The sequence below is a fragment of the Buceros rhinoceros genome, unplaced genomic scaffold (assembly GCF_000710305.1).
Source record: "Buceros rhinoceros silvestris isolate BGI_N320 unplaced genomic scaffold, ASM71030v1 scaffold143, whole genome shotgun sequence".
In the NCBI taxonomy this organism is placed as follows: domain Eukaryota; kingdom Metazoa; phylum Chordata; class Aves; order Bucerotiformes; family Bucerotidae; genus Buceros; species Buceros rhinoceros.
In genome coordinates, this window is record NW_010405198.1 from 49,378 (window position 1) to 76,965 (window position 27,588).

The window sequence follows — 27,588 nt, forward strand, 5'->3', positions numbered from 1 at the left end:
ACTGTTTGCAAAGGTTGCGGCAACCAAAAGCCAGGTAAAGTTTCCAGGGTACAGTGGCCTCTGTGTCCTCTGTGATTTCCACCCCCTTCCCCAAGTTTTTGATCTGTTTCTGTGTGAGTTACAATGAGTGGGTTAGAACACCAGCCCAGTACCACAACTTGCAGCTCCTTGCCGAGTCCAAAGGTAACCTCTGGTTACCCTCGACCAGGCAGCATTGAAAAGTGGCTTTCCAAGACACATCCCTCCCTCTTCCCTGCCAGTGAGATGACTTTACTGCACACCCATGGTTTTGCGTGGCTCAGAAAGCATCAGGTTCATCAGTTCTTAACTGGCATAGGCACGGCAAAAGCTGTGGGTGAGCTCCATGTATTGCTGCCAAATTAATCATGAGGCTTCGGTGTTTTGCAATTACATTCACTGTAACAAAGAACGCTGAGGGGGGTCTGTTTTTTGTGAAAATATTTAGTCAGACCCACAAGTGAGGCTATGCATGGACATGGGGCAGCACTGTTCGTGTCAAAACCGAAAAAAACCCCTCAACATCAAATTACGGTTATACAAGTTACATCTGACAAAACGTGTATGATCTCAGTGGAGCACGATGGCTGCCTGGTTACTTGCGCGTGTGCGTACGTATATATCGCATATTCAGTTTTAAGCCTTTGTTGTGTGGTTTCCTATTCTGTTTTCTTCAACTGAAGAATTTATGTCAAGTTTAGTGGCAAGAGGGGGAAATGAACAAGCACTTCTGATAATCACTTCATCAGAAGTGACATGTCTTCTGAGAAAGATCACCGGAGTATGCAAAAGCATTGATTTAAGAGAGAATGTACTCAAGAAGTAAGTAAAGGAAAAACATACAGAAAAATGGGAAAGGCTAGTAACATGGTTATACCAATGCTTGAGAGAATTGGTAAAAACACAAATGCTTGTGATGTTGAATTTTCACCTTAGATTATATGTTAAGTCCGCTCAGTCACTATTACTTTTCTGAAATTGCTTCATAGAAAAATACAGCATCTTGCAGGGAAAGTTACTAACGATCAGTTAGACCAATGTTTCTTGGGCCGTCAGCATTTTGGTGACGGTTTTCTTTTTAACAGTCTTTAACTTTTGACTTCTGCATTGCTCACGTTTTGGAGTTTACTCCATTTCATTGTGCAGAAAGGATGTTGTCTCTTAAGTTATATGCTGTAAGGAGCATTTAAAGGGATATTTTGGAAATGTTATATCAAAATGATTAAACTCAAGCTGTGGACTGTAAAAATTATAGCTTTATAGGCCACATGCCTGCCTACCCTTCAATCACTGTCAAAGTGATAATTTCTACAATAATATGTTTCTTTTATTGTTGGATTCTAAACACCAAGTGCTGTTTAAACATTAAACTGAATTGTTTATGTTAGTGCTGTACTCAGTGTGTCATACATCAGGCCACTATAATCTCCCATGGAATGTAAAAATTCTGTCATGAATCATGGCTTGTATATCAGAAATTACTGTAATTTTGATTGGAAATTACAGGGCTCTTGAAATGTTTCTAATTATGATAGAATGTTACAGCAGCTTCCAACCTGTGCGCTCCTCAGATGTCTTTATTCACATGTCAAGACTCGGGGTTAGAGAACTGTCCATTTTCTACACCTTCCCATTTCCATTGCAATTCTCCACAAAACTAAGGTATGAAGCCAGTCTATTGGTTCACGTAATGTTGATCTGATCTGATTTGTGTGATAGTATACATTTAAGTGCGTAGTCTAAAAATCTAGGATTTTTAGGAAAGGGACAGCTCATCCGATGCTGACTTCAAAAGGGACAGGTAACCAAAGTGAAGCACAAAAGCTTCAAGAGGATGTGGTGAGATTTTCTTAGAGTATTGCTCTAAGATTCTTGTACAAACTTCGCTACCAAGTATAGAAAACAAACAACACCAAACATGTAGTTCTTTTACCTGTTATTGTGGAGATCATGTCTCAATTCTCTGAGGTTATTTTTCTCCCCAGTTTAAGCAATGCAATGTTAATTTATGTGTTAAGCAACCTTTCAGGTCTGTAGTTAGCCAGGGTGCCATTTGTAGTAAAAAGCTGTTTCTTAGGTAAACTGGATGTGTTGGGTCTTTGCTAACCAGTTGACTACTCGTCAGCCAATTAATGAGCTTTAAATACGTAGCAAAGCCACATATAGTAACAGAGATAACTGTTTTGTAAAAACTTCTGCATTGAAGCTTGTCAGCAGTACAGAGAAATATTTCTTGGGGCAAAGAACCCTTCCTTGCACAAAGAAAGAGGCTTGTTTAAACATATTCTTTAAAAGAAGCTCTCTTGAGAGAGCTGAATTGTTCATTTTGGTTTTTTGTGGTTTTTTTTTTTTTTAATTTGGGGGTATTGGTTTCCTTCCAGTTATAGTGAAAATTCTGGAGAACACGTTAGAAAAGGATGCATTGGTTGACAGTTTTGGTTTTAAAATTACTAAAATTGAATGTTGCTGCTCTTATTTTGTATATAAAAACTTGATTTCAAGAGTGTAGTCTGGAGTTACGGTATAAAATGTGACCTAAAACGATTCTGCCAGTGGGCAAAGGTGGTTGTTTGCTGGAGAGTCTTTTTATTTACTTTAAGGAACTGATTTTGGTCAATGTTAGATGGCGTGTCTAAGCAGCCAGCATCTGCAAGGTGGTTGGGCTTACCTGAGCCAGGAGACTGCAGACAATATTCTGCTGACTAGAGCACTTTGTACAGAAGACCTATTAAATGATCTGCTGTGGAAATTTCTATTGGTAGTGCCGAGTTAAATATTGAGCATCTTCCCTCGCGCTATAGTAGTGCCTTTGGCACGCGTTACCTGATTGACGGAGGACTGCATACAGCCCCGCTGCTCAACAAACCAGCTGGCTACAGGGGCTCAGTGTGGCAGAGGTCATAGCGCAGGGCAAGGAAGGGGTGATGGGAGCAGTGATATTATCGAGGTTGTGCTCTGGCTTAGGTGAGTGGTGGTTTGTAGTTTCACGGTGCACTTTGCAGGCGGCTTGTTGGCTTTCCCACGGAAAGAGACTATCTGACACATGGGTTTGACTGAGTTTGGGGACGCAGCTGTAAGATTCCTTCAAATAATGAATTCTTTTCCTGTATAGGAACGTATGCATTCAGTATATTTTTTAAGTTTCTGTGTTTTTAAGGTTATATTATCTGCAGAATAAATTCAAAATGTTAAATTCAAAACATACACTTTAAAAGTTACTATGGTTGTACTGAGGAGCTAAGGAAGATATTATAATTCAAACTGCTTGAATACATCATATCTTTGGGGAATTTTAGAACTGTAATTGGCAAAACACATAATGTCAGTATTTAAAATCTTATGGTTTTATTGAAAGTTGCCCTATAGGCCTACGTATTTTTTTTGTTAGATTATGCTGAAAAGAGAGCTTTAGAAAAATGCATGCAAAAGGAAGACGTAAAGGTTTACCAAGTGCTTTGTGTCTGCTCCCAGGTTGTTGTTTTTTAATGGTAGAATGGCAATACTAACAATATTGTTCACTAAAATTTAATGAGTGCACCTAAATGAGTCAAAATAGAAAGGACACACACATATATATATAAAAATTTGTGCTGTGTATGTTACTTTTACAATTTAATCATATTGGGGTTTTATTAAATTTATAACCTGACAGTCTGATTCGAGTAATTATGAAAGCACATACTTAGTTTCATTATTTCAAACAAACAAAAAAAAGTTGATTTGTGTACTGATCATTAAGGCATGTTCAGTAACTGTACATTAGTTACAGTGTTTTCATGTGGGAGCCAGGGATGAGGTTTTTTTCTTGATGGTGACAGATGCTGAAATCTAATTTTGTTCCATAAAAACAGAAAAACAAGCAAACCGAAAGCCCCAAACCTGAGAGCCCCGAGAGAAAAGGCAAGTGGAGACTTGTAGTATTTCAGTATGTTGGATGTGTTTTGAGAAGTTACATTTATGTTAATGGCTTACCTTGAAAAGCTGAGGCCTGCACGTGCTAGTGTGAAGCAGGGACGAAATCAAAACTTTGCTGAAAATCAACTTAAGTTGCTAAACCTTTCTTAAATTTAGGAAATTATGATTTGCAAAACCTGAAGTAATGTCAACTTCCATACCTCTGAGAGTCCCATACACTACAGTGTAAGGCTGTTAGCCTGCACTATTTGACCTAAATAAGTTTACTTTATAGTAGAATAAATAGGCAAAATTGGTACTTTTCTGCAGTGTCAATCCTGCTGATTGCTGCCTATGGCTGGGTAGGTGCCAAATGCGCTCCCTTCTCACTGAATAAAAATGCCTGTATGTTGAAGGTGAGACGCTTGGCTTTCACAGAATCATGCTCTGATTTTAATTGTAGAATAAAACCAAAGGAGTACTACCCATACCTCCAGCAACCTTATCTAATTACAGAGAGTTGTGACCCGTTACTTCTGAGCTGTTGCATTATGTTGCCCAATTTCCTGTCCCTCTGTCCCTGTCTTTCACTTTGGTTAGGCAGTTAGCCCCTTGGAAATGAGTAATTTCACATGCAAAGCATGGAGTCAGTAAAATCAGTGGTTCAGACCATGCTAGAGTCGCCACCCTAAGCCATCAGGCAAGTATTCTGTGCAGTGGTGTTTTTCTAGAAGTGTTTGACTTTTTGCCTTAGTATGCACCTGGAGCATCCTTGTCTGTAAGGCTGCGTGGGGAGGTGCACTAGGTAGGCATTAGGCAGAGCATCTATCATTCGCGAGGAGGTGGGAAGGAGTTAAATAGGAAGGGAATGCTAAACATCGGCACTAAAATTGCATTTGGTGTGCAAATACCATGCCTTTTCTGACATAAATATTTTCAGAATAGGCCATTAGAGTTCAGGTATGTAAAACCCTGCTTTTACTGGAAATTTTAATGTTGTAGTAAACCCGGAGATTTATAGTGAAAAATTGATGTCTGTTATCTCACTTTTATCTTTTTAACCAGCTATTTTATAAATGCTGTATCTTTGATCTGGCTTTTTCCATCTAGAGACTAAGCTATATACTCTAATAGGAAACAGCTTCCCACACTGAACAAGCATGGCATTGTGGATCTGCCACAAAGACGTAACATGCCATCACTGCAGATACAGAATGATCTATTCAACTCTTTTCCAGCGGGTGGGAAAAGAAACCTTCTTATCACCAAGAGTAACCCTCTGGTAACAATGTGGCTTTGGCGGGGGGGGGGTCGTTGACATTTATTGCCAATGCTGTTTTCTCAGGGTGCTGCACCTCAGACTGCCCCAGCGGGGTCCAGCCGGGGCACAGGAGAGGGCTCAGTCCTTTGTCTGTCCCCTCACATCCTCTGTCAAGTCCTCTCCGGTCTCCCTCCCTGAGTCACTTCCTGAGTTTAAGCCTTGGCTTAAAAACCTTCTTTCCCTTCCCCTGGTGTACTACGGATTCTCTGTGGAGTGGGGAGGGATACTGCACAAGGAGGTGAGAGGTGGAAACAAAACCTGCTCTGAGGTCTGCCGCTGTTTCTCAGGTCCACCTGGAAATAAACCTCATGCCCTTATGGGAGGGTGAGAAAGCATCACTGTAGAAGTACACCCCACAACAGCCACTATCTTTTTTATTTTATATTTTAAATTTATTTTCCTCCCCCCTCCACTATCTGGGCATGATCGCTCTGGCAGTGAAAGAGGTGCCATGAGCACCAGGAGCTGGGCCAGGATCTTGTGTCAGCAAGGGTGGGAGAAGATGAGCGTGAACTGCAAAAGCAAGACAGGCTTCTGCGCACAATCAAGAATTGCCCCGTAAAGTGGTGTGTCATTCAGTGAAACTGCGAAAGTTGGCAAGTAGAGCTGATCTGGATCTTTCACAAAATACCGTGTTGCAGCGTCATAGTGTGTTCTGCCTTGCCCAGGTTGGAGAGGTTTTCGGGTTTCTATTGTGGGGATAAAATGAATGCTTAGAGTACTCCAGGTCCTTCCTCTGCCCCAGCCCTCAATTTCTTTTACAACATCTTTCTTCAGAAATAAAAGTTAAAACCTCAGGAAACTTCTATAGGAATTTTTAAAAAGTTAATTTCTGGAAAGGGGGTAGAAAAATTGAGATCAGTTAACTCATTTATTGCTTGATCTGGGGGGACCTGGAGAAGGCTGACAGTGATCCTGGCCATATCCCACATTATTGGTATGACCTTGGTGGCGTGGGTTGACTTCAGTGAGCCCTGGGCTCCCGATACTAAAAAGTAGACAACAACTTCTTGAATCAGCAAAGATGCACTAAGGAGAAACCACCTTAACATCTCCAAGGTGGTTCATATCGATGTGCAGTTGACCATGGAAATCTGCATAGAAGGAGGGAAAAAATCATTAAAAATTGAAATAGTTCAAGCCAAAGAAGAAGGTACAGAATGGAAAATACTTGACTGGTAAGAGGATTATATTGACCAAAATGCTCCTTGCAGCCAGGCAGCCCTTTCAACATGTAAGGCAAAGGCTGGATTTGTTTACACACTGATGAAAAAGTGTGCTCCTTGAGCATGCTTTACACCTGGGGTCAAATCGGCTCCAGCTAGAGGTTCCCAGCCAGGCCAGTAACAGCGTCAGCCGTTCAAATGCTGCTTACATTCTGTATAGAGGCCATTTAAAAAACGGGTAGCAGCTTCAAGAAATCCTGTATATTTGAGCCCTTAGGAGAGCTCCCCTGGAGGGATGCGCGTTGGGCAGGAATTAATGCTTAACACTCTCATGGCCTCAGCCTGCAGCGTGTCCCTGGGAGGCACTGGGGATGTATGTGGCTACTGAGTGCCTGGCGGGATACAGCCTCGCCGGTAGCCAGAAACAGCAAAGGGGGGTTCTTGGTCGGGTGATTGTTGTCTGGTGGAAGCAGCACAAATGTGTGGGAGAGGGTAGGAAAAGTAGAAGTTTAAGTCATTAAATGTACAAATGAAAAAAGAGAGCCAAGTAGAGAATGCTCTTTACAAAATATAAAATTCTGTTAAAGCAGCAAGAAGGCACAACATAAGGAATGTTTGGTACATGTTATTGAAACTGAAAAATCAGAGTATGGAATGAATTGTAATTTTGCATAATCCATAATTTTACAGTTTTCATTTTGAATTATTTTATCTTATATGATTTGATTAAAGATAAAACTGGCTGACAAGATCTTGAACATCTCTGCATGTCTTCATGACAAATGAAAAAAGTCCTCATTATAACTTCACCATTTTAAAATTTTTATTTGTATTGTTTCCTTATAGCTGCCTTTTATTTTTAAAGCGTAATTCAGATCTGCATTGTGTACATGCGATTCCATAACCCATCAGGCTTCAGTGTTGTCTCAGTACCTCTGATTCAGTAAATCAGATCATAGGCAGCATGCTGTCATATAATAAGGTGTCTGATCCTTATTACCAGTTTGTTGATGCACAGACTCCTTCAAATTGACCATTGCAACACATGGTTTCCCCTGAAACTAGCTGTGATAATTAGCGTGGCTCTAATGAGACAGAATGTCACTGATCTTGTGCTGAACTGTCGAGTATCGACGCTACGGATGGGAACTGTCAAAGCTTGCCATCTGTGACAGAGCTTGGCATATTCCATTTGCAAGGTAGAGCATGCTCAATAGACTGTTTTTAAACAAATGGTCCATTTCTTGATTAGGGCTCAGTGTTCTGTCACTGTGGAAGACTTTATATCATAGTTAAACTTTTTTCTCTCCCCCCCCCCCTTTTTTTTTCTGGGATAAGCTTGTTAGGAAATGAAAATGTTACTAATCCTCAAACTGGTGCCTTTAATCTTCTGTTAGGTTTTTTGGGAGAGGTGGAGGGTCGCTGATCACATATTTATTCTTCTTTCTTCCTGGGATAAGCTTGTTAGGAAATGAAAATGTTACTAATCCTCAAACTGGTGCCTTTAATCTTCTGTTAGGTTTTTTGGGAGAGGTGGAGGGTCGCTGATCACATATTTATTCTTCTTTCTTCCCCCATTTATCTTACTACTTCTAAGGATAGCACTTCCAAAGGATAGGGATGGCATAGCTTTGAAGGATAGGGGAACAAAAATTAAAAAGTCTTAGATGACGTGCAGCAGAAGCATGTGCACCTGGGATGAAAGATTGAATTGGTCAGGAGAGTCGGGTGCCCAGGCTTCCTGCGACTGGCCCCACAAAATGCTGTGCAGAAAGTCCAGTGCTGCTTATCATTCCAAAATATGCTTTGTTGCTTTTTATTTCCTCCTTCTCTGGCAGACCACACAGGGCTTGTTCTGAAGAACATTTTCACTAATCTGATCAGGCAGCCAAATACGCCGGGAAAACTGCTTTAATGATCCCACTAATTACCTCAAGTCAATATGAACTGTATTATTAGACTGAGGGAAAATATTCCATTAGGTCTCCCCCTTGGGAGTTTCTCCGCTTTGTGATGTCACTGAAGCCTTCGCCCTCTCGCTTGTAATTAATTTTATTTACACACGCAGGCACGCACAAGGTCACACCTGCACAACCAGAGCTGGCCAGGGAGCTAGTGGCACTCAGGCTTAATCAGATCTGTCATAATTACCATTCTGCATGTTTCTGACACACGCTGTGAAATATTTCAATTTAACTGCCGCTACCAGCACAACCAGATGTAGTGTGAGTGTGGCTGCATTGGAAATATTATTCCTCCCGATAAACTCTCTCCTCCTCCTTTTTCCTCCCACCCCCTCTCCCTTTTACAGCTAATGTGGCACAGAAGCTGATGTATCCTGTAAATCTTGAATGCAGCGCTAGATTGATAACAGCAGATTAGACAGTTTAACCACAAACAGCTTGTTCATTTTTCACAAATGAAAACCACATGTGGTGTAACTAAAATTTCAGGCTCCTTTTTTTTTTTTTCCCCTCTCCTCTTTGGTTGTTGTTTCCTTTTGTGTGTGTGTGTGTTAAGGTCTGCCTTTCACTGTGAAGGAGTGAAATAAAAGAGTAAACATATAGGGGGAAGAGACACTGCCGTCTATGGAGATTATTCCTCCATGACCTTTATTAAAAACCTTCCTTGCTTTGGCAAAGAAATCAGATATCGCACAGGGGTTTTGTCTCTCACTCTGAGACTTCCTAATCTCTGGGTTTTATGCCCACTTATTAAAGAAGTCATCCTACTCTGCTGTTCTTCAAAATAACATGCCAGCAAACACCTCACTTTAAGAAGAGCTTCTAACCAAAAATGTAGTCTTCACTGCTACCTAAATTTAGCAGAAATAAAATTTGCTACCAAAGTTTTTCATCACGATTTTTGTCTGTTTGCTAACTCTTCCCTCTGCCTCTTCCTTTGGGGAAAAGATTATTTTTTAAAAAGAATCCTCAAAGTGTCTAGAAATTTGGCAAATGGAAAGTTGATAGTTTTTTATTATTTTTTATTAAAACATTCCAGTATTTCTTATGAAAACAGATTATGGTTAGGTTTTAGGAAACTACGAGTTGTCTGTTAATTTTTTTTGCTTTTTTTTTAATCTTTTTTTCTGTTAAATTGTTCAGCTTGCCCCAATTAAACAGCTTTCAATAGTTAGCAAGTTGGGTTTTTTTAAACTATCTGCTCTTTAGTAGATCACTGTTAGATACCTTTCCTACACAGAAAAAAAAAATGATGCAATCTTGATAGAAAGTTTTGATTATAAGGTTCTAAAACAATTCTTACAGAGAGGAAAAAAAAAAGTAAGTATGCAGAATGCAACTGAGCAGATTCCCCAAAAGTTGTTGCAGGTTTTGTCAGGCGAGAGGAGTGGTGCAGTGCATCCGATCAAAATTCATCAAATCTGATCTGTAATAAGGCTTCCAGGGGAGGTTTAAAAAAATGTAGCTGTAGTAAGAGATTGTTTTATCCATTGCCAGTGATTTGTGATGCAGTAGTGGCAATATCAAAGGTGCAGGAGACAGGGAGCTAAGACTCAGTGTTCAAAGTGAGTCAGAAGGAGGTGAGCGGGATAGTTTTTGAAGGCAGTTTGCACTGAAGGCAGTTTGTAGAAAAAAATTTAGCTACAGAGATGATCCCCCCCAGACTGCTGCAGAGAAAGTTAAAGACCCATGTTTGTACCAGTTGGCCAGCAGTTACTGACTGCATTACTAGTCCCCAGAGATGAGCTGGAGCAGGTCAGCATAGATGTGCCATCGGCATCCCTGCCGCACAGCAGTGCCACCTCTGTTACAGACTCCCCCAGGGTCTGTGCAGACTGGACATGCTGGAGGTGCAGCTGAGGTCCTGGAGGTGAAATGGCTGCAGATATCTCAGAAACAAGTCTGGAGTAAGGCAAAGAGGAGGGAAGGAAGGGCTCATGCTGGAAGAGATAATGCTGAAATGAACCATCAGGATTCTTTGAAGGGTTCAGAAATCCAGCCTTTGTTTCTTCACAAAACTGTTCAAAAAATGTTGTGCAGTCAGGAAGCACTGGATTGCCAAAAGCAAAAAAGCGCAATACCCTCTCCCGCCTCCTTTGAGTCTTTTATTTTTGGTTTTTATTTCTTAGGTAGAGGTATTTTGGTTCCTACACTCTAGCTGCATGAATCAGCTCTTCCCCAGGCAGCACCTGCTGTCTCCCTGACAAGAGGTGCTGTTTCTGGTAGGATGGATTTTCTTAATCTCTCTTCCCGCTTCCTGTATCCTCACCTTCTGTTTTGTTTTCCTCTCGCCACCTTCACTAATGCCTCTTGTTATAGCTCTCCTCTTAACCCGCCCTTTGTCTTTTTCCTACTCCGTTGCTCTCCCGTATACACCTTCACCATCCACTCTTGGTCCATCTGTCCCTTTCTCCTACCCTACTGCTGTCCCCTGTGTGCCAGAGCTGCTCTTAGGACATCCTACCCCACGTGCATCCCTCCATGCCCAGTTGCTTTGCAGAAGCACCGGCTTGTGCATGAGGCGCAGCGTGGGCACCCCATGCCCTTGGGCTTCTCTGGGTAGGAGGGAGCTGAGGGCTGATCGCAAAGCGCTGCAGGCTTTGTGGGTGAAACATCGTTCCTTTCCCTGCATGGTGACACAGATTCAGCTGGGAAAAGAGCTGCGTTCCTCGTTTCTCGGGTTTCTTGTGCCTGCTGTGGGCAGATCACTAATTCAGGAGGCTTTTGAAGATTTAGTATATCAGTGTTTTAACGTCAAAAACCTAAAGCACTACTTAAAAAGAAAAGGGGGGGTGGGGGGGGAAGTCTGAGAGAGCTGTACGAGAGTTAATGACTTACGGAAATGAAAACAAAGCTATAGTGCCAGACCTGAGGAGGAGGAGACTGAGGAGTTAGTGAGCAGCCCATGGTTCCCGGCAGTGAGGGAATCAGGGTACCAAGTAAACAGTGCAGAAAACAAAAGCGAGCTCAACCCGTAACTAAACAGGAAATGACAGGGTAAAATTCCTCCTGAAAAAACGAGAGCTGCTAAGCACGTTACTGCAAAGAATAAAGGCATGTTATGCAAACACAAACATACAGTAACAGTCTGAGAAGCGGTTTGTTAAAGGAGGGACCGATTACAATTCGGGCGAAGAGTTGTTGGGTGAAGGAAGGAGTAAGAAATAATAGATGTTTTCTCCCTCAGTGTTAAACTGAGTAATTCAAAACAAAGCAACACCTGAGAGAACGTTACAGGGTTTCTAGGTGCAAACTGAGAAAGGAGACATTTTATTCCAGATTCTTTTTTAATTTCAATATTCCTAATAATTTCTCATTTTGTCCATATTTTTATTTTTCTCAAATGTAGCCTGTAAGTCAAACTTCAGATTTTTGGTTACAAAGTACCCCAAACTCTGGCATATAACGAATAGGCTAGGGCAAGCACGCAGCTAGCTAAGTGGGGGAAAAATTCCGATTTGTAAATATTTATCTAATTCCAGATCTGCCAAATTTTATCTGAAAACACATTGTTATTCAGTGGTCATCTCATTTTTATTCCTGTGCAGTGTCATGTTCCCTTGTTTCAGGATGGCATTTGAGAAACATAAGAAAATAGTTTTCAGGATCTTTGTAAAGTAGAGATGTTTGGTCTGAGTGGTCCTTAGCAGAATTCCCTGAAGTTTCCACTGTTTATGTAAAATCAGTTATTTTTTTAAAAAAGCTATGAAGGGCTTAAATGAGATTCTTTTTACTTTTGCTTTGGGGCAGCCAGTTTGCTTCGCCTCTGAGAAATCATTTGCTGCTCTTATTTTCTTTGAGGAGAGAGTCTAGCTAAAGGGATTGATTCTTTTCTCCTGGGGAACAGGACGGAGGGATCAGGGCAGCAAGAAGTGTGCCTGCTTCATGCCTGATTTAAAGGCTGAAGCTGCTGCCTGGAAATACTGCTGGAGCTCAGCTTGGTTGGCATTTTTCGTGGCTGATGGGGATAAGTCTAACACTAAGCACTGCTCTCTAGGAGTTTTTCCCTTGTGGCTGTTCTTGTCCCCATTCTGACAGCAAACTACCTGAGAACACTCTTGTGTTGATTCCCACCCAGGTGGGAGAAACCCAGTCTCTCCAGCTTCCCTTTTGATCCAGCTTTCCTGTCTTTTAAGTCTATGCCCCAAGCAACCACGTTACAAGTAAGGGTATTTTAGCTTTCTGAGGGCTTTGCTGCCTTTATTTTTCCATGGATGAGATACATGCTGCTGGCTGCTCCTTTCTTATTTTCTGGGAGGCATCTGTTTTTTGCAGGTGTGGATTTTAAAGATTTTTTTAAACTGCATTGAGGTAATGGGAATTATTAATTTTCTGAGTGTTTCTGCAGTTATCAACATGTGGAGGAAAGTTAGGGAAAAGTTTCAATGTCCTTAAGACTCCTCTTACCCTTGGCATTATCAGAGCATTAAATGCTCTTACTGCAAAACTGAGAGCCGCGGAAGCCAGCTGAACTGCAAGAGACAAGTTAAAATAAATTTTCTCAGAATATTTAAATGTCTACTTCAAATCTATATGGAAACATTTAGTTAGACCTTAAAAAAGTGAAGGCATGTCTGAAAACAGATTTGAGCTGTGTATGTTTTGGAATGATGTTGTTGTTGGAACATCTTGTCAGCAGCACTGAGTTTACAATGAAGTCCAGATATCTATGAGCCTGTGATTCGTCAGTGTGTGGTAGATCTTCCCTTGATCCAAAATGAGTTCTGGAAAGAAAAAATATGTGATAAGAAGCCACAGATTTCTCCTTCTGGGAAATTATAATCTTAAAAATAAAATCTAACAACGTGATATACACACATAAGAAATTACGGAAGTGACACTTTGGCCCTGTGGCCTTTTTACTGGAGATCTTTCCCCCAAAGCAAATGGTAAATCTCCATAAGCAACATAATAATAGACATTTGGTGTTCAGTTGTAAATTGAAAGAGTAAAACAATTTTTTGAAGTTGCCAGGCTCTTTCTATTAAAGACTCTTCTCTAACTGAACTGCAGATATAGCTGCCATACAAAAATTGATTGCATGTGTAAGACTAAATAAATACGGGTTATTAAGGGTCATGGTTGGATTTAGGAATGTATTTACTTTCAAGGAAAGCATCGGTATTGCAATGAAATCACTACTTCTCTCTATTTAAATGAAAGGTAAAGGGCAATATATTACCAGTCACCCTTTGTGAAACCCACTGACCCATTTTATATGTCTGTACTATAAAAAGTAATGTACCAGACTAAGACTGACTTACTTAATAATTAGCAGTTGTTTTTTCTTGTTTAGATGGTTGTTTATTGTTAAGTCCATTTTTGTTAATGAGTTTATCACAGTTACAATGCCAATTGACTTGTGTATGTGAAAGAGGAGGATCTGGACTAGAGGAAAGCAGAATAAAGCTTCACCCACTGGTTGGTTTTTTTGTTTGTTTTTTGGTTTTGTTTTGGGGTTTTTTAATCTATTACTTTTCCCCCTTCTTTTTACATATGAATGTAGTTGCATTTTGTGTAAGATTTTCAAAGGCATTTATGTTATGTTTTTGATGAGGGCTTGTGCCTATCTGTCATTGCTAGGCAATTGAAGGCAATACCGTAAAAAAGATACATTTGAACAAGGGAAAGGAGAGGTGGAGGAGTCTGAAAGTGGAGAAACCAAGCTTGAGAGAAGTCCTTCATTTAGATTATTCAATTCCCTCTGTACTCAGCTGAAAAGCAATGATACTTAGGTTTTCTCTTAGTTTTAGAGTTACAGGTTTTTTTCTTTCCAAGAGCTGGTAGTGAGTCTCAAATGCTCATTGCAGGGGATGTACCCACGAGCTTTGATATAGTCTCAGACCTTAATCTGTCAAATCTTTCAGTAGCATTGCCTCTTAGCCACTCACTGTTGCTCCGAGTAGAGGGAGAGGTCTAATACGACAGACAAGTCTTCAGGAGCAGGGCCACAGCTCTCCAGGTCATTTTGGTTTTGTACTTGTTTGCTGCTTGTCATTGAATTTTAGAGGTTGCTTTAGCAAGTTTCTTTTTCCAATTTATTTGCTTGGATGTTTACAAGAATAGAAGTAATTATTTAATTTTTAGGTGCTGCACCTAGAGAGGAGAAAAGGCAGAGAGAAGAAGAGATGTTAGAAGTTCTTGTCCCCTAAAATATCACCAAAAAATTGTGATGAAATACTATCAGTACCACTTCTAGCTACTTGGTCACTTGTTTTTCACAGTCCGGAGAAGAGGCAGAGGTAACATTCAGACAGATGGTCTAGCTGAATAATATATTGGATATGAAATTTAGGGAAATGTCTGGAAAGCCCGATGAGGTTGCAAGGTTTTCAAATTGTGTTTTGCTAAATCTCATCTGTTATGATGGCAGATACAGTTTTACTTAAAATTCACATCTGGCTTCACCTTTCAGTGTTCTAGTAATGGAATCATCTTCTGGAACAGGCTGAAAACCAGGTTTTGCTTCTTGAATTAAAGATATACGGTTTTGCAAGAAAAATAGGGAAATCCCAAAGTATTGGCAGTTTTTAAAATTACTTGAAACTGTATGCCTCACAGAAGTCAGTGCTTAAAATTACTTGAAAATATAAGCTAAACTGAAAAGACTTTCAGTAAGAGATGTGTTGGTCTGGTAGATTATTAGCCTTCCTAAAATTTTTTAAAAATATCCAGTGGCCTTTCTTTTAATAGACTTCGGTTCTTCTGTGAAGCATTTAGGTCTATTTAGCTTTGCATAGGAGATAACAAGGACAGTTTATGTATTTTAGGAAAGATAAACCTGCAGGCAGGATATTCCAGAAGAACACGTGAATCTAAAGACCACTCTCATCATCTTGGCTTCTTCCCATATCTGAACCCACAGGTATTTCACCCAGAAAGAAGTCAGGTTTAAGAAATCTTGGCCTCAAAATGACTTTTGAATGAAATGCTCTATTCTTACCCTGTGGTGGGTGGTCCCTGCTGTACTTATCTGGATAATACAAATGTAATGCAAACAGCGTTTCCCAGATAAATTAAAGCAGCGTCCATTGTTACTTATTGTTGTATTTGTTTGTGCTGAAGTGACATTTGTTTATTTTGCTTCTCAATGCCATATGCATGAGCTTACTGCTTCAGAACTCCCTGAATTTTCAATCCTGTTAAACACTGTGAGAAATCTCAGTTGAAGGGTTTAATGCGTTTTCCAATCAATGTGTAGGGGAAATTTGGCCTTATCAATTTAAATGCTGGAGATCCTTTCATTGCATTATGGAAGAATCTTCTCTAAGCAGGGATTATTCTTAAGTACTTCATAACATTTAAAGGTTAATATGTTAGGTAAAGAACAATATCTTAAGACAAACATTTTTATTACAGGACATGAAGGGATAGTTCTGATTAAATTACATGATTATTTGAATGGGAAAGAAGACAAAGTGCATCATTTCTTGCCCTCAACTTTAATGCCTTTAATCAAATAATGACCTTCTGGAAATAGTTAATTTTAAGCATTTGGAAAGATCAATACCACTTTGCCACCAAAAAATGGCCCAGATGATGAAATTTGATGTATTTAAAGTACCATTGCACCCTTTTAACCTAGTAAATAATTTAAAATGCTTTCAGTAGTCCTTTGCTACCATTATGTATCTCGTTCAAAGTATTATGACTTTTTCAAAAGCAACCTTTCTGTACAGTGAGCAGCTTACAAGTTTAATACTAAAGACTAAGTCTACATGCATATACCGTAGCAGTGATGTCGGCCTTTTTTCTTCTCTTCTGTACATGGATTCTGTTCTGTAAAGACATGAAGTATTTATGTTGAACACAGCCATTTGGAACAAAAATGAAATTTGTAAACCAGGCTGGATGGCTTTCGAAGGGAGAAACGTCAATATTTAAAGTTGAGTCCATGAGTTCTTTTCCTTTGTTTTGTCTATAAGCTTTTGTGTTAAAGGTGAAGGATTTGGGTCACTCAGACAATTAAGAGCCCATTTTAGCAAGTGTAATTTCATATCTGTGTTCTATAAACTGGAGTGCCTTCAGCACTGTAAATAAAAAAAAATTGCCCTCTATTAGCATGTTTGTGGGCAGATTAAAAACAGTCTTCATTAGCATAAGTAACACTTACACATTCTTTTAAAAGTAGAAAATTATTTGCTGAATGATAAATTGCTAGCTTTATAGTTAGTTGCTGAAAATGTGCTCATTCAAAATGCCTACTTTAGTTTAGTCTACAATACTCAATTTTTTGAGTTAGAAGTACTGTTTAATGGATTATGTACTTAGCCTTTGTTCGCAATAGATGCTGAAATGCAATTCACACTTTCTGCTGAAATGTTTGTATCAAATATCTCCCTATTTAGACTGATTACTTTTAACACCATATATTTTTAACATACTGTATGCTCCAGAGGATGGTACAAAATAATCTTAGATATATTATACCAAAGAAAAACTGTTTGTATCTTAACATTGATGCACTAATTGTTTTGCTGCCTTAGATTCAAATTACAGCTCTTCTAAAACATGTTGGGGTCTTTATTAGTTATTTTGTAAGAAATATTCATCATTTGGCAAATTATTATCACTGTAACAAATTCACCACACAAAAGAGTTCAGTTGCTCCACCCTGAAGCCCTTTCTTCCCAGACTAGATGTGTTTGTTGCTGATTTGGAAAGCTTTGCCCAGAGAACGTTTTTCACGATTGTATTGCTACTCTCTTTGTTCTAGTTAGGGTTGGTATTTACACCTTAAGTGCAGATTTAAATTATTTTTTTTTTCTTTTAAGAAGAAAGGTACCAGAATGCAAGGATAGTTTATTAGATACTCTGTGTGAAAGCAGAAGATTTTATTTAAATCAGCACAGGTCAGACTGAATAAAATAGCATTTGGGTACCTAGATAAAATGCATAGATGCCTTCTTTAAAATAAGCATCCTCATGGATGCTTAGAGTCTAATGTGTGGCAGTTACCCTCTTTGCGCTTTTCCTGCAATAGTTTGGCAGTTCAGCTTTCACAGGTTTTTTCCCTCTGCTTTCTTATGTTTCTGTACTAAATCCCTATCAGAAAACCAGACAGAAGACTCTTATTTATTTTAAATATCTTAGTTTTAGCATCTTTTTTTTTCACCATTTTCTTGCTTACTGTAGCAAGACCTTTGCAGATGGTACTTGGTTGCTTGAAAGTGCATAACAGTATTTTCTTTGTAGCAGATGGATTTAAGACTTTTAGTTCCCAATAAATGTAGGTTTACAATACATAACTTTACAGGATTTGTGTTGTATATAACAGGTTTGAACATATTATCTCAGAATTCATCTGCATGGCATTTTCAGTTTATCCAGGGCCCATGCCAGTATTTTAAGTAATAGGGAGTGCATGGTGATTGATAGCAGCTAAAGGCGTGATTTTGAATAGAAACAAAGGTTTTAGAACAGAAGGTGTCAAATTAAACTTTGTCAGTTTGAAAAGTAGTAACATCCTGAAAGTTCTCCAAACATATTTACATGTGGCTAATGTTTATATTTTGCTTTATACTCTCTTTATATTCAGTGTAATGTTGCCTGGCAAATTTACTCTGTTTTAAAATCAAGGTTGTTCCCAATGTCATTGCAGAGTTTGGGGGGTTTTGCCTTGCTGCATAGATCTATCAGCTTAATTATTTTAAGGCTGTTTTTTTAACGATGTACTATATGAGCTATATAAACCAGTTGTGATCTAATCTGAGTTATAAATATTTCCTTATTATTTTGTGGTTCTTTCCACTTCCTGTAAGACTATAACGAAGAAAAAAACCAATGGCCCAAGCCTGCCTTCCAAATAAATTGTTTGAACTAGACAGAAATTGATGTAGACTTAAATGAGTGTAAGAGGAGAAAAATCAGGCTTGTTACGTTCACTTGTAAATTCAGTTTCATTAACTACAGCACTTCATACTTCTTTAGATCAGATAGAAACAAAAGTTAGAAATTTTACAAGACTTAAAATTCATCATTAGATAAGTCTGTACGAATATTTACAAAAACATATACATTTTCATTTAGCCAACTTTTATGAACGAGTGTTATGTATACAGAATTCTAAACCTGAAACTAAATTAAATACTTTTGGGGTTTTTTGTTTGTTTTGAACCAAAAGAAAACATATCAGTGTAAAGTTTTTAGTCTCTTAACAAAGTAAACCCCTTCAGCCTCTGTAAGTGCCCATTCACTATCTCTTCTGAGAATATTTGGACATAAACTTTCATAAATGTTTCCAGGAATAAACCACAAAGACCAAAAATTTGTTTCCATTCTTGTAATTTAGAATTCAGTTGGTTTTTTCCATGTTGACCATCATATGTTTCGTCAGAGTATGTCTACTTCTTTAAAAATGTGACAAGCCCAGTGGAAAAGAGAGATTTTGGCAGAATAGCAGTCTGTTCTGTGTACTGTGTCAGAGGCATCTCATTTCAGTATCTCAAAATCGCTGAAAGCAGACACATGCTTCATCAAATCGTTTTTAGATAAGGAATCAGAAGTATTATTTCAGTGCAAAAGTTGAGAGAAAAATACTGGAAATATATTAGCCTTCAGTAATTAATAAAAGTAAGGTCTGATCAAGTAAATAAGGAAACAGAAAAGACAGTGGGGGAGAAGGAATTTCTTAGTTAAAACTCTTGTTGTGAAATATGTTTAATCAACGTAAAATGTGATTGCTTAGGGATTATTTTTACTACTGGACATCTACTGAGTTTCTATTATTCTTTTTTTTTTTTTTAATCTGTGACTCACATGGTCACAAGTGAAAATATGTGCAACTTCTAAATGCATGGTGCAATTTCTTTTCCAGTCTGCCTGTATACCTCAGAGAGGTGTTGTGGGAGGAGACAGGTTGTCTTGTCTTTTTTTTTGCTTTCACCAAACTGCTGTGGTAGTCAGCTGTGATAGTCAGCTCTGCCGACTACCAGCATTGGAAAGTGGACCAGCAGTTCCAATGGGGAGCAGCGCAGACTCCAGACATCAAAGGGCAATTGTTATCCTTCAGGGTGAGCTGGTTTGGTGGTTTTGGTTTTTTTTTTTTTCAATTAAAAATTTTATAACTGCATTTCAATTAAAAGACCTAGATTTGTTTCTTCTCATCATCTTCTCTCCGCCATCCCCAACAAACTACCTATGCTTTCTCATCGCACCTCTTTTAACTCACTGCAGAAAACTAATACTGCTGTTGAGCATAATCCAGCCTATATCCCCGTGGAAGCAAGGTGGGTGGACAACTGCGAGCAACGTGTTGGTTATGTCAGGGGCAGGGAGAGTTTGCGCATTAGCCTGCTAACATTTCCCAGGATGCCTTAACGGTGGGGAGGGAGGATCCACAGATAGTGTTTTAAAACCATGCCATGTGATTTCACAGCTGGGACAGGCTATACATTATGTGCTCTATATGAAGGTGTTTGGCCAGATTCCCCACCTTAGGGCATGGTCATGGAATGGGGTGTGCTCCACACCTGGGGTGCCAACGGGGCCTTCCTGCTGCTGCCGTTCTCCTCTCCCTCCCTAGCACCCCTAATGAGCACCCACTGGACTTTGGCCCTGTTTAAATTTTTGCCTTGTCGGCTCTGCTACCACCATCTCTCTAACATTCATCATTTTGTTGTTTCTGTTCCTGGGGGGCATTTTCTCCTGCGTCATTTGTTCAGTTTTCTACTTCTTTCCAACAGAATATACTTCAAATTTTTATACTCACCTCACTAAATATTTCCATATACAATATGAATGCATTAGGATCATTTGTTTATTTTCACCTCTTCTTATCATGGCAGTATCTTGACACTGCATGTATTAACTGTAAGCTAAAGATAGGAATGTTTTCAAGAAAATACATGCACATCTACACTGTAACTATGTGTCTATTGTATCTAGTAGTAACTAGTCTGGATAAACCATTTATCAACGACCAGTGCATATAAAAAGGATCTAAAAGCTTCTGTACATTTATATTATTTGTTGATTCAATAAAATGACACATTATCTTTCCTACAGCATTAAGAAATAAAATTGCATGAACATAGTTTTGAAAACAGATCCTTGAAGCTTAAAGAAAGAAAGTATGCGTAGTTTATGCATGTAATATCTTGTTTGTAAATTTTAATATACACAAAAATTGCTGCTGATGTATACTGTACTAGCTAGAATGTTTGCACTCTTTTAAAACTACCAATGCACAATTAAGAAAAAATCCTCAATGAAATTTGAAAACAACGCAGGAAAACTATTGCTAAATTTTCAAGATGAACTTGTATGACTCTTTTAGAAGGAAATTGGCAACAGCTGCAGTTCTTGCAGGGGAGCCGATTTTCTAGTAGGTATCCCTAAACCACGTCTGAATTAGAGTAGGTAAGCTCTTGGGCAACTTGCTGTCCTGTGATGTGGAAACAGTGTAAAGATTATAGCAGAACCTTGAGTATATCTTGCTTCCACCAAAGCCCTAATAATGTACGTAAAACTGAGAGACTTGTTTTTTTCTAGGTCTGTGAGAAAAATCCTGAAACAGATAATCATCTGTCACTTGAAGTTCAGCTGCAGAGGCAAAGGAAGAAGATATTACTTGACTGCTTCTAGTCAAAGGACTCCTGTCTTTTGAAAGGACATTAGGGAGCTCCTCTACTGCTGTGATTTCCATTAGGCAGCCCTACAGTCAAGGCAGATATTTGAAGTACTTTTTCGTTTTGAGTAGTAGTACCAGGATTTTAAAAATAGCTCAGCAGACAATCTACCGACTCCTGAAACACAATGTCAGTGCTCTTGGATGGGTGTACCTTTGCCTAAAAGAAAAATAGGCAGCACAGAGGGTATACTGGTGTCAGTGAAACCTCTGTCCTAAAGAGAGGGGCGTGTAAGGGATTCTGCCTTCATCAGCCAGTTAGTTTCTAAGCAAACCAGCACTGTGGTGCAGGACCAAGGGGAAGGTGCTTTCCAAAACACTGGCAGCTGGCAAGGGTCTGTGAAATAGCATGGCAGCCTCTCGGTGTATTGGTGTTTGCTTTAAGGCCAGCCTCTACAGTGAAAGCCCTTTCCTGCCAGGGTAGAGGGTGAGAGAATGCAGCTCCTCTAAAGTACACATTTCACCCTCATTTTGCCCCTCGTGAAGTGAAAAAAAAAACTAATGTTTTGCTGGTGTTATCTTCAAGGGATGGCTCTGTGAGCTGTTACGTTGGAAAGAAGATCCCTCACCAGAGAACAGGACCCTCTGGGAGAATCTCTCCATGATCCGAAGGTTCCTCAGTCTTCCTCAGCCTGAACGTGATGCCATTTATGAACAAGAAAGCAATGCAGTTCATCACCATGGTGACAGGCCTTCCCACATTATCCATGTGCCAGCAGAACAGATTCAGGTTAGTTTACCTTGGCCAATCCTGCAGAGCGCTAAGTAAATAAAGCTTTAAACGGAGCAAAGGAAATTAGTGTTTCTTTCCTCCCAGCCAGGCTAAATGCAGGTCTCTCGGTACGAGATAAGAGCATGCTGTCATCTGCCACCAGAGTTCAAAGGAGAGCGTGCAACCACCCACGGTTTTTGTTTCAGTTTGGTGGTTTTTTTGCAAACGTGCGTGGCCACGGTGTCGCAGAGGCACCTGCGTGCCAGGCAGGGCATGCCTCCGTGCTGGCTGTCCCTGGCTAGACAGGCATCAGGAACGAAAGGCAGAGGCGTTTGGCACCGGTTGTCAAACGCCTTACCAGCAAAGCGGGAGGACCTTGTTGCGCTGCTGTTCAAAAGCTAAGCTTGAACCTTCAACAGTGGCAGCTCGCCCCGGGTAGGAGTGAAGGGAAGGGGATTCCTCATCCCGCTTTAATCCCAGTCGGGGCTGGGATGAGTCAATGTTTGTTTGTTTTTCCTTCAGAGCCCCTCTCCCACCACCCTTGGGAAAGGAGAGCATAGAGGCGCTTTCTTACCAGGCCTGCTGACTGCTGGACCTTGGCTGGGTGCTGCTCCACAGGTGAGCTGGCACAAGGGCACCATGTTAGGGAGAGAAGAGGGGATGCAGGGCCCACACCACGGAGCTTGGAAACGGCCACCCTCTGCTTTGGAGTAGCCCCGGTGGTGCCCAGGGTCCTCCAGGGGGCTGTGCCCACCCTTTGCTCACACGAGCACCACAAACCAGTAGTGTGGCTGGCTATTTTGCTAAATATTGTGGCCCAGGTTGGCAGTGCGGACTCCTGTCTCTCTGAGCTGGGGAACTGTGTAACCCCTTCTCATGAAAGACCCAAGGTCAGCCTTTTAACTGCTTCCTCTTAAAGAGCAGATACTATCCTGTGCTTTCCCAACCTCAGCTGAGATCCAGTGCATCGTTTGTATTACCTATACAGAAAAATATTTACAAAGCTAGGAGGGATAGAGTTATGTCGCAGCCAGAAACAACACGAGTGTACATTAAAGATAAAGCAAACTGAATGAGACAATCCCTTAGGATATCAAGTACTAAAATAATTGTGAAAGCCTGGAAACTTGCTGTTTGATTGAGCAAAAAGAGAGAGAAAGATCTGTATTAAGTAATAAAGCAGCACTCGTTTGAAAATGTGCGTTGTTTTTAATAAAATTGCTTCTTAAGGGGATAAAAGGAGAAGCTTATGCACAGTATAAACATTCAACCACTATGCTACTTACTTAGATTTTGTTTCCTTGTTGGTAAAAGTTTGTGTTTGATCTTGCAAATACTATTCACGTAAGCACTTGCATTGTAATCTCTTAATATCACTTGTAAGAGTAAGGATCAGGAGATTGGACCTGAGTTTTGTCTCTGCTCTTCTACATGGTAATTATTGTAGATGCATAAATATGTAGCTAAGACACAAGTGTTCAAATTGTATATACAAAGCCTCCAGTCTTGCAAGAATTTAATGTGCTGAGAGTAGTCCTGAATCGATTTGAGACTGAAGCCTTGAATGGGTCTGCTCAGAGACCATAAAGCATGGAAGGATGCGAATAGGGATGAGGCAAGAGCTGTAATTCCACTAGCATTTGTGTCAGATCTTGCAGTAAGATCACTTAAAGCAGTGCCTTCTAAACTGGATGTTGAGACCTATGCAAAGTTTCCACAACCACAAGTGGCACTGCAAAGTGGACAGAAATGTAATTCCTCCAGTATTTATACTACTCGTACAGTATTTTGTGCTTCTTGGGTCTTGCAAGGAAGCTGCAACTGGAAGCTTGGAAGCCACTACCGACACACCAAAAATTGTCGAGGGGAGACTTGCAAAGGGAAATGAAGTGTAGTGATAGCAACTGCTTATTTTGCTGCTGTTGTTTTTTAATAATAAGTGGTGGTTTGTACCATATGACAAGAAATTTGATGATCAAAAATATCTTACTAACCAGTGCTTCCTGTGCTGTGAAGCAAAAGAATCATCAACAAAAACAGTAGCTGATAAATTTACTTTTGTTTTTAAGCATGATCTTGTGGTGTACTGTACTGCAGTGGTAGATGACAAAAACATTTCTGTCCCTAGGGCTCAGTACCTCACCTTTTAAGAACATTTCTGAATCCATGCTTGCAAAACTTCTTTTTAAGCTCTTGTTAATTATTTACATCATGATTTGCTTTATCTCATTCTTCTGATGTGCAGCCTGGCTCATTTTTATTGCCCGAGTTTTTGGAATGCAGCATGTTCCCTTCTAATAATAATAGTGCAACTTACTTAGCGCTTTGCATCTTAGTGCTTTATAAATATTAACTAAATAATCCCCAGCACCCACACAGAAGCAGGTAAATATGTTTGTTGCTTGTTTGTACATTGGGATTCTTGAATACAGACAAGACAGACCCCCTCTGAGACCACAGGCAAGAGAGGTCAGAGCTAGAAGGGGAAGTAACAGATTTCCTGCTTCCAGATCTCTTTCTTTGTCTTTGCCAAAGCTGAGTTTGACTGCGTGACGTTAGGCGCTTCCAGCTAACGTGTCCTGTCGTAACGTTTGCAAGTTTGACAGGACTTCAGTGCATGCTGGGGTCAGATCAGCAGTGGGTATTTCCGCACGTAAATAAAATGCTCTTCTTCTCCCTGATCCCCCCAGTTCCCCAGTCTAGCTAGTGCTAGAGTTTTGCAGCCCTTGGTTTTTGGCAGCGGCTGCTGCTGCTGGCAGAGCTCCTGTGCATTTGCCCTCATCTGGCACTTTTCTGTCTTTGCCCTTGCTACAGTTCTGGCTAAGCTGGTCAAGTTAATCCTATACTATGTCACCTACTTAGCGTTTTGCCTTGTCTGCACTTGACTCATCTAGCATGTTCATTCAGATTTGTCAGCTAAACCACACCGATGTCACATCATCAGTGCTTTCCGTCAGACAAAGCCAGAGTGTTCTTCCACCTCTCTGTCTGTATCCCACTGCCCCTTTATCCCCCATTTCTGCTCACACACATGCAGACACGTGACAGGTATGCAGAGTTACTAACTCATATTTCAACTGTAGTTCAGTAATACTGAGCTTTTTTTTTTTTTTGCCTTTTTGTTCTTTAAACTTACTAAGGCTTTGTTTATAGCTTTGCAATTTCCCGCACGCCCCACCCCCAGATTTTCTGGGTAACACAAAATGTGAGCAAGAATACATGTACAAAAAAAAAAAAAGTGCTGTGCTTTGTCTTGCAGCAGCAGCAACAGCAGCAGCAACAACAACAGCAGCAACAGCAACAGCAACCAGGTCCCAGACTACCCCCAAGGCAACCGACTGTAGCATCACCAGCTGAATCTGAGGATGAAAATCGTCAGAAACCCCGACCACGAACAAAGATTTCTGTTGAAGCCCTTGGGATCCTACAGAGTTTCATACAAGATGTAGGCCTGTATCCCGATGAAGAAGCAATCCAGACTCTCTCTGCTCAGCTTGACCTGCCCAAGTATACCATTATCAAGTTCTTTCAGAACCAGCGATATTATCTCAAGCACCATGGGAAGCTGAAGGACAATTCTGGTTTGGAGGTGGATGTTGCAGAGTACAAGGAGGAAGAGTTGCTCAAGGATTTAGAAGACAGCATCCAAGACAAAAATGCAAACACTCTTTTTTCAGTTAAACTAGAAGAAGAGTTATCAGTAGAAGGGAACACAGAGATTAATGCTGAATTGAAAGACTGATCTAAAAGTATTATTTTCTTTCAACAGTGCCACTGGTATTTACTATTGAAATGAATATTCCATCTTGCATTCTGTCAAAAACCTTTATTATTCATTGTTTGGCCAATGAATCTTCCAAAACTTGCACAAAAGTTGAAAAAAGGATAATGCAGACTGCACTAGATGTTTTTCTCTGTTTTACAAACTGCTTCGCAGCAACAGATGAAGCGTTGAGGATTGTTTGATATTAATTTGTGTTCACTGGATACACTGTGAGTGTACCCAATAAGCATGATACCAGTGATTTTGATTCTGGAGCCTTCAGACAAGCATTACAACTTTTGTGATTTACTGTTTTTTGTTTGTTTTGTTCTTGTTTTTTAATTATTACTGTAGCACTCCACACTTGATCTTTGGAAACTCACATTTATTTAAAAAAAAAAATAAAAAGAGTTTGTTACTCTTGCTCTATTGTATGTTACAAAAGAACTATAGACTGTGGAATGCAGTTTAAAGATAACATATGCCAACAAATGCCTTGTATAATATGGCACTGCCGTAATTCAGATTTGTTTTCTTTTGGAAATAAAGGTCACTGTATTTTTTTTCCATTCTCATTGTTACATGGTTTTAAAGAAAATGAAAAAGAAAATGTGAAACACAATTTAGTCCTCATTATTTATTTGTAGATCCTGCAGCATCATGTTGTAATTAATTTTTTTTGAAGTTTCCGTTAAATGTAATATTGCTTCTCTTGTTATCATACTGATTTTTTTTTTTCTATTTATAAATGTATTTTGATGGGCAGTAAAACAAAGTGTCTTAAAAGTTTTAAATAGAGAAAATGTGCTTTACACAGTTGCCTATAAAAAGTGCTCTATGTTATCCAAGCAATTCATACTATAAGCTTCACTCTTATTGTTGTATGCAATTTTTACTATCATGCAAATAAGCTTAGGTAAATAAAACTAATAGATCACCTTAGAAACTTATGCAATTAATGTGAAAATAATTGATGTTTGCAATGTGTCTTCCTTTGGTTTACAATCAATTTTAAAGCTACAGCTGTATAAATTTTCTGTATAAAGGTGTATTTCTTTTTTATGAGTTTATTGCTATGAAAACACCAGTTATTTTGTTACAGCTGGCTGTTTTTATAAGTGTATCACAATTTTCTTTATGCAGAAATGTTCTGACTAGGAGTGGTTATTGACTGTAACTACACAATTAAAATTGTTTGTATGGTATGATATGGCAGGGTTTGTCTGTGTATGTGTATATCTGGGAGGAATAACTTGTTCTTAGTGCACATCGTACCTTCTCACCGCCACTCTGAAGATGACATTTCAGTTGTTCTCCTTTAAAATCACAGCCAGATTTTTTTAATGACCTTCTTAAAATTTGAATTTAGATAACATACTTCAAAAAGAAACACAGTTTGGTTATGAAAATCATAACCTGTCTTTTCTTGGTTTAAAAACTTGCCTGCCCAACAGAGATAGCAGGATATTACTGAGTCAAGAGGCTATCAGGCATAAACATATTTACAGTTCCTGGCAGTAATGCACTTATAATGGATACAGCTGGTTTTATTTTGCACTAGAATTATGCTAACACTATTCCTTGCACTAATGTATAAACATTAAAACCCCCCCACATTAATAGCCACAAAGTAAATGGGAAGGATGGGGTTTGCATATAGCAGTCCCCTTCCAAGCAAGATTATTTTTAATGATCGCTAATAAGGTTCTTGATAAAGCCATAACAATTGGTGAGCTCTGAATTTATTCAAGGCTCGTGTCTAGGCTAGAAAGAAGTCTGCAGTTCACAGTTGTGGACTTTACACCATTATTCTCTTTTTCTAGGAGAGAAACAATTTACAGCCGGTGCAATTCAAGAGTTGAATTCAGTGCAGCCGTTCTAAAATGACCAAAAGTTTGCAAAACTCAGGATGAGTGTCAAAAGTCACAAATTACTCCGGTGCAGCAAATTTCTCCTTTTAGCTCCATTATTTAAGAAAATGCATATTAGGCAGCAAAGCAGGTTTTCATTCCATATGTTTAAAACTGCCACAGGTGCCTCAGCACCCTTGGGTTTCCTTGAGCATCTCCCAGCTGTGGCACCTCTTGGCTGCTACTGGAATTGGATTGGGGCTGCCACAGGA

At 39.6% G+C, this 27,588-nt stretch overlaps 1 protein-coding gene across 1 annotated transcript in view; it reads left to right on the plus strand.

Annotated features, from left to right (window-relative positions):
- Positions 1–26,545, plus strand: part of SATB1 (SATB homeobox 1) — a 74,238-nt gene extending 47,693 nt beyond the window's left edge. Inside the window, exons 10-13 of the mRNA XM_010133624.1 lie at positions 2–34; positions 21,518–21,721; positions 22,226–22,321; positions 24,963–26,545. Of these exons, the coding sequence (XP_010131926.1) occupies positions 2–34; positions 21,518–21,721; positions 22,226–22,321; positions 24,963–25,445 (816 nt within the window). The 3' untranslated portion in view covers positions 25,446–26,545. The remainder of the gene's footprint in view (position 1; positions 35–21,517; positions 21,722–22,225; positions 22,322–24,962) is intronic.
- Positions 26,546–27,588: the final 1,043 nt, after the last annotated feature.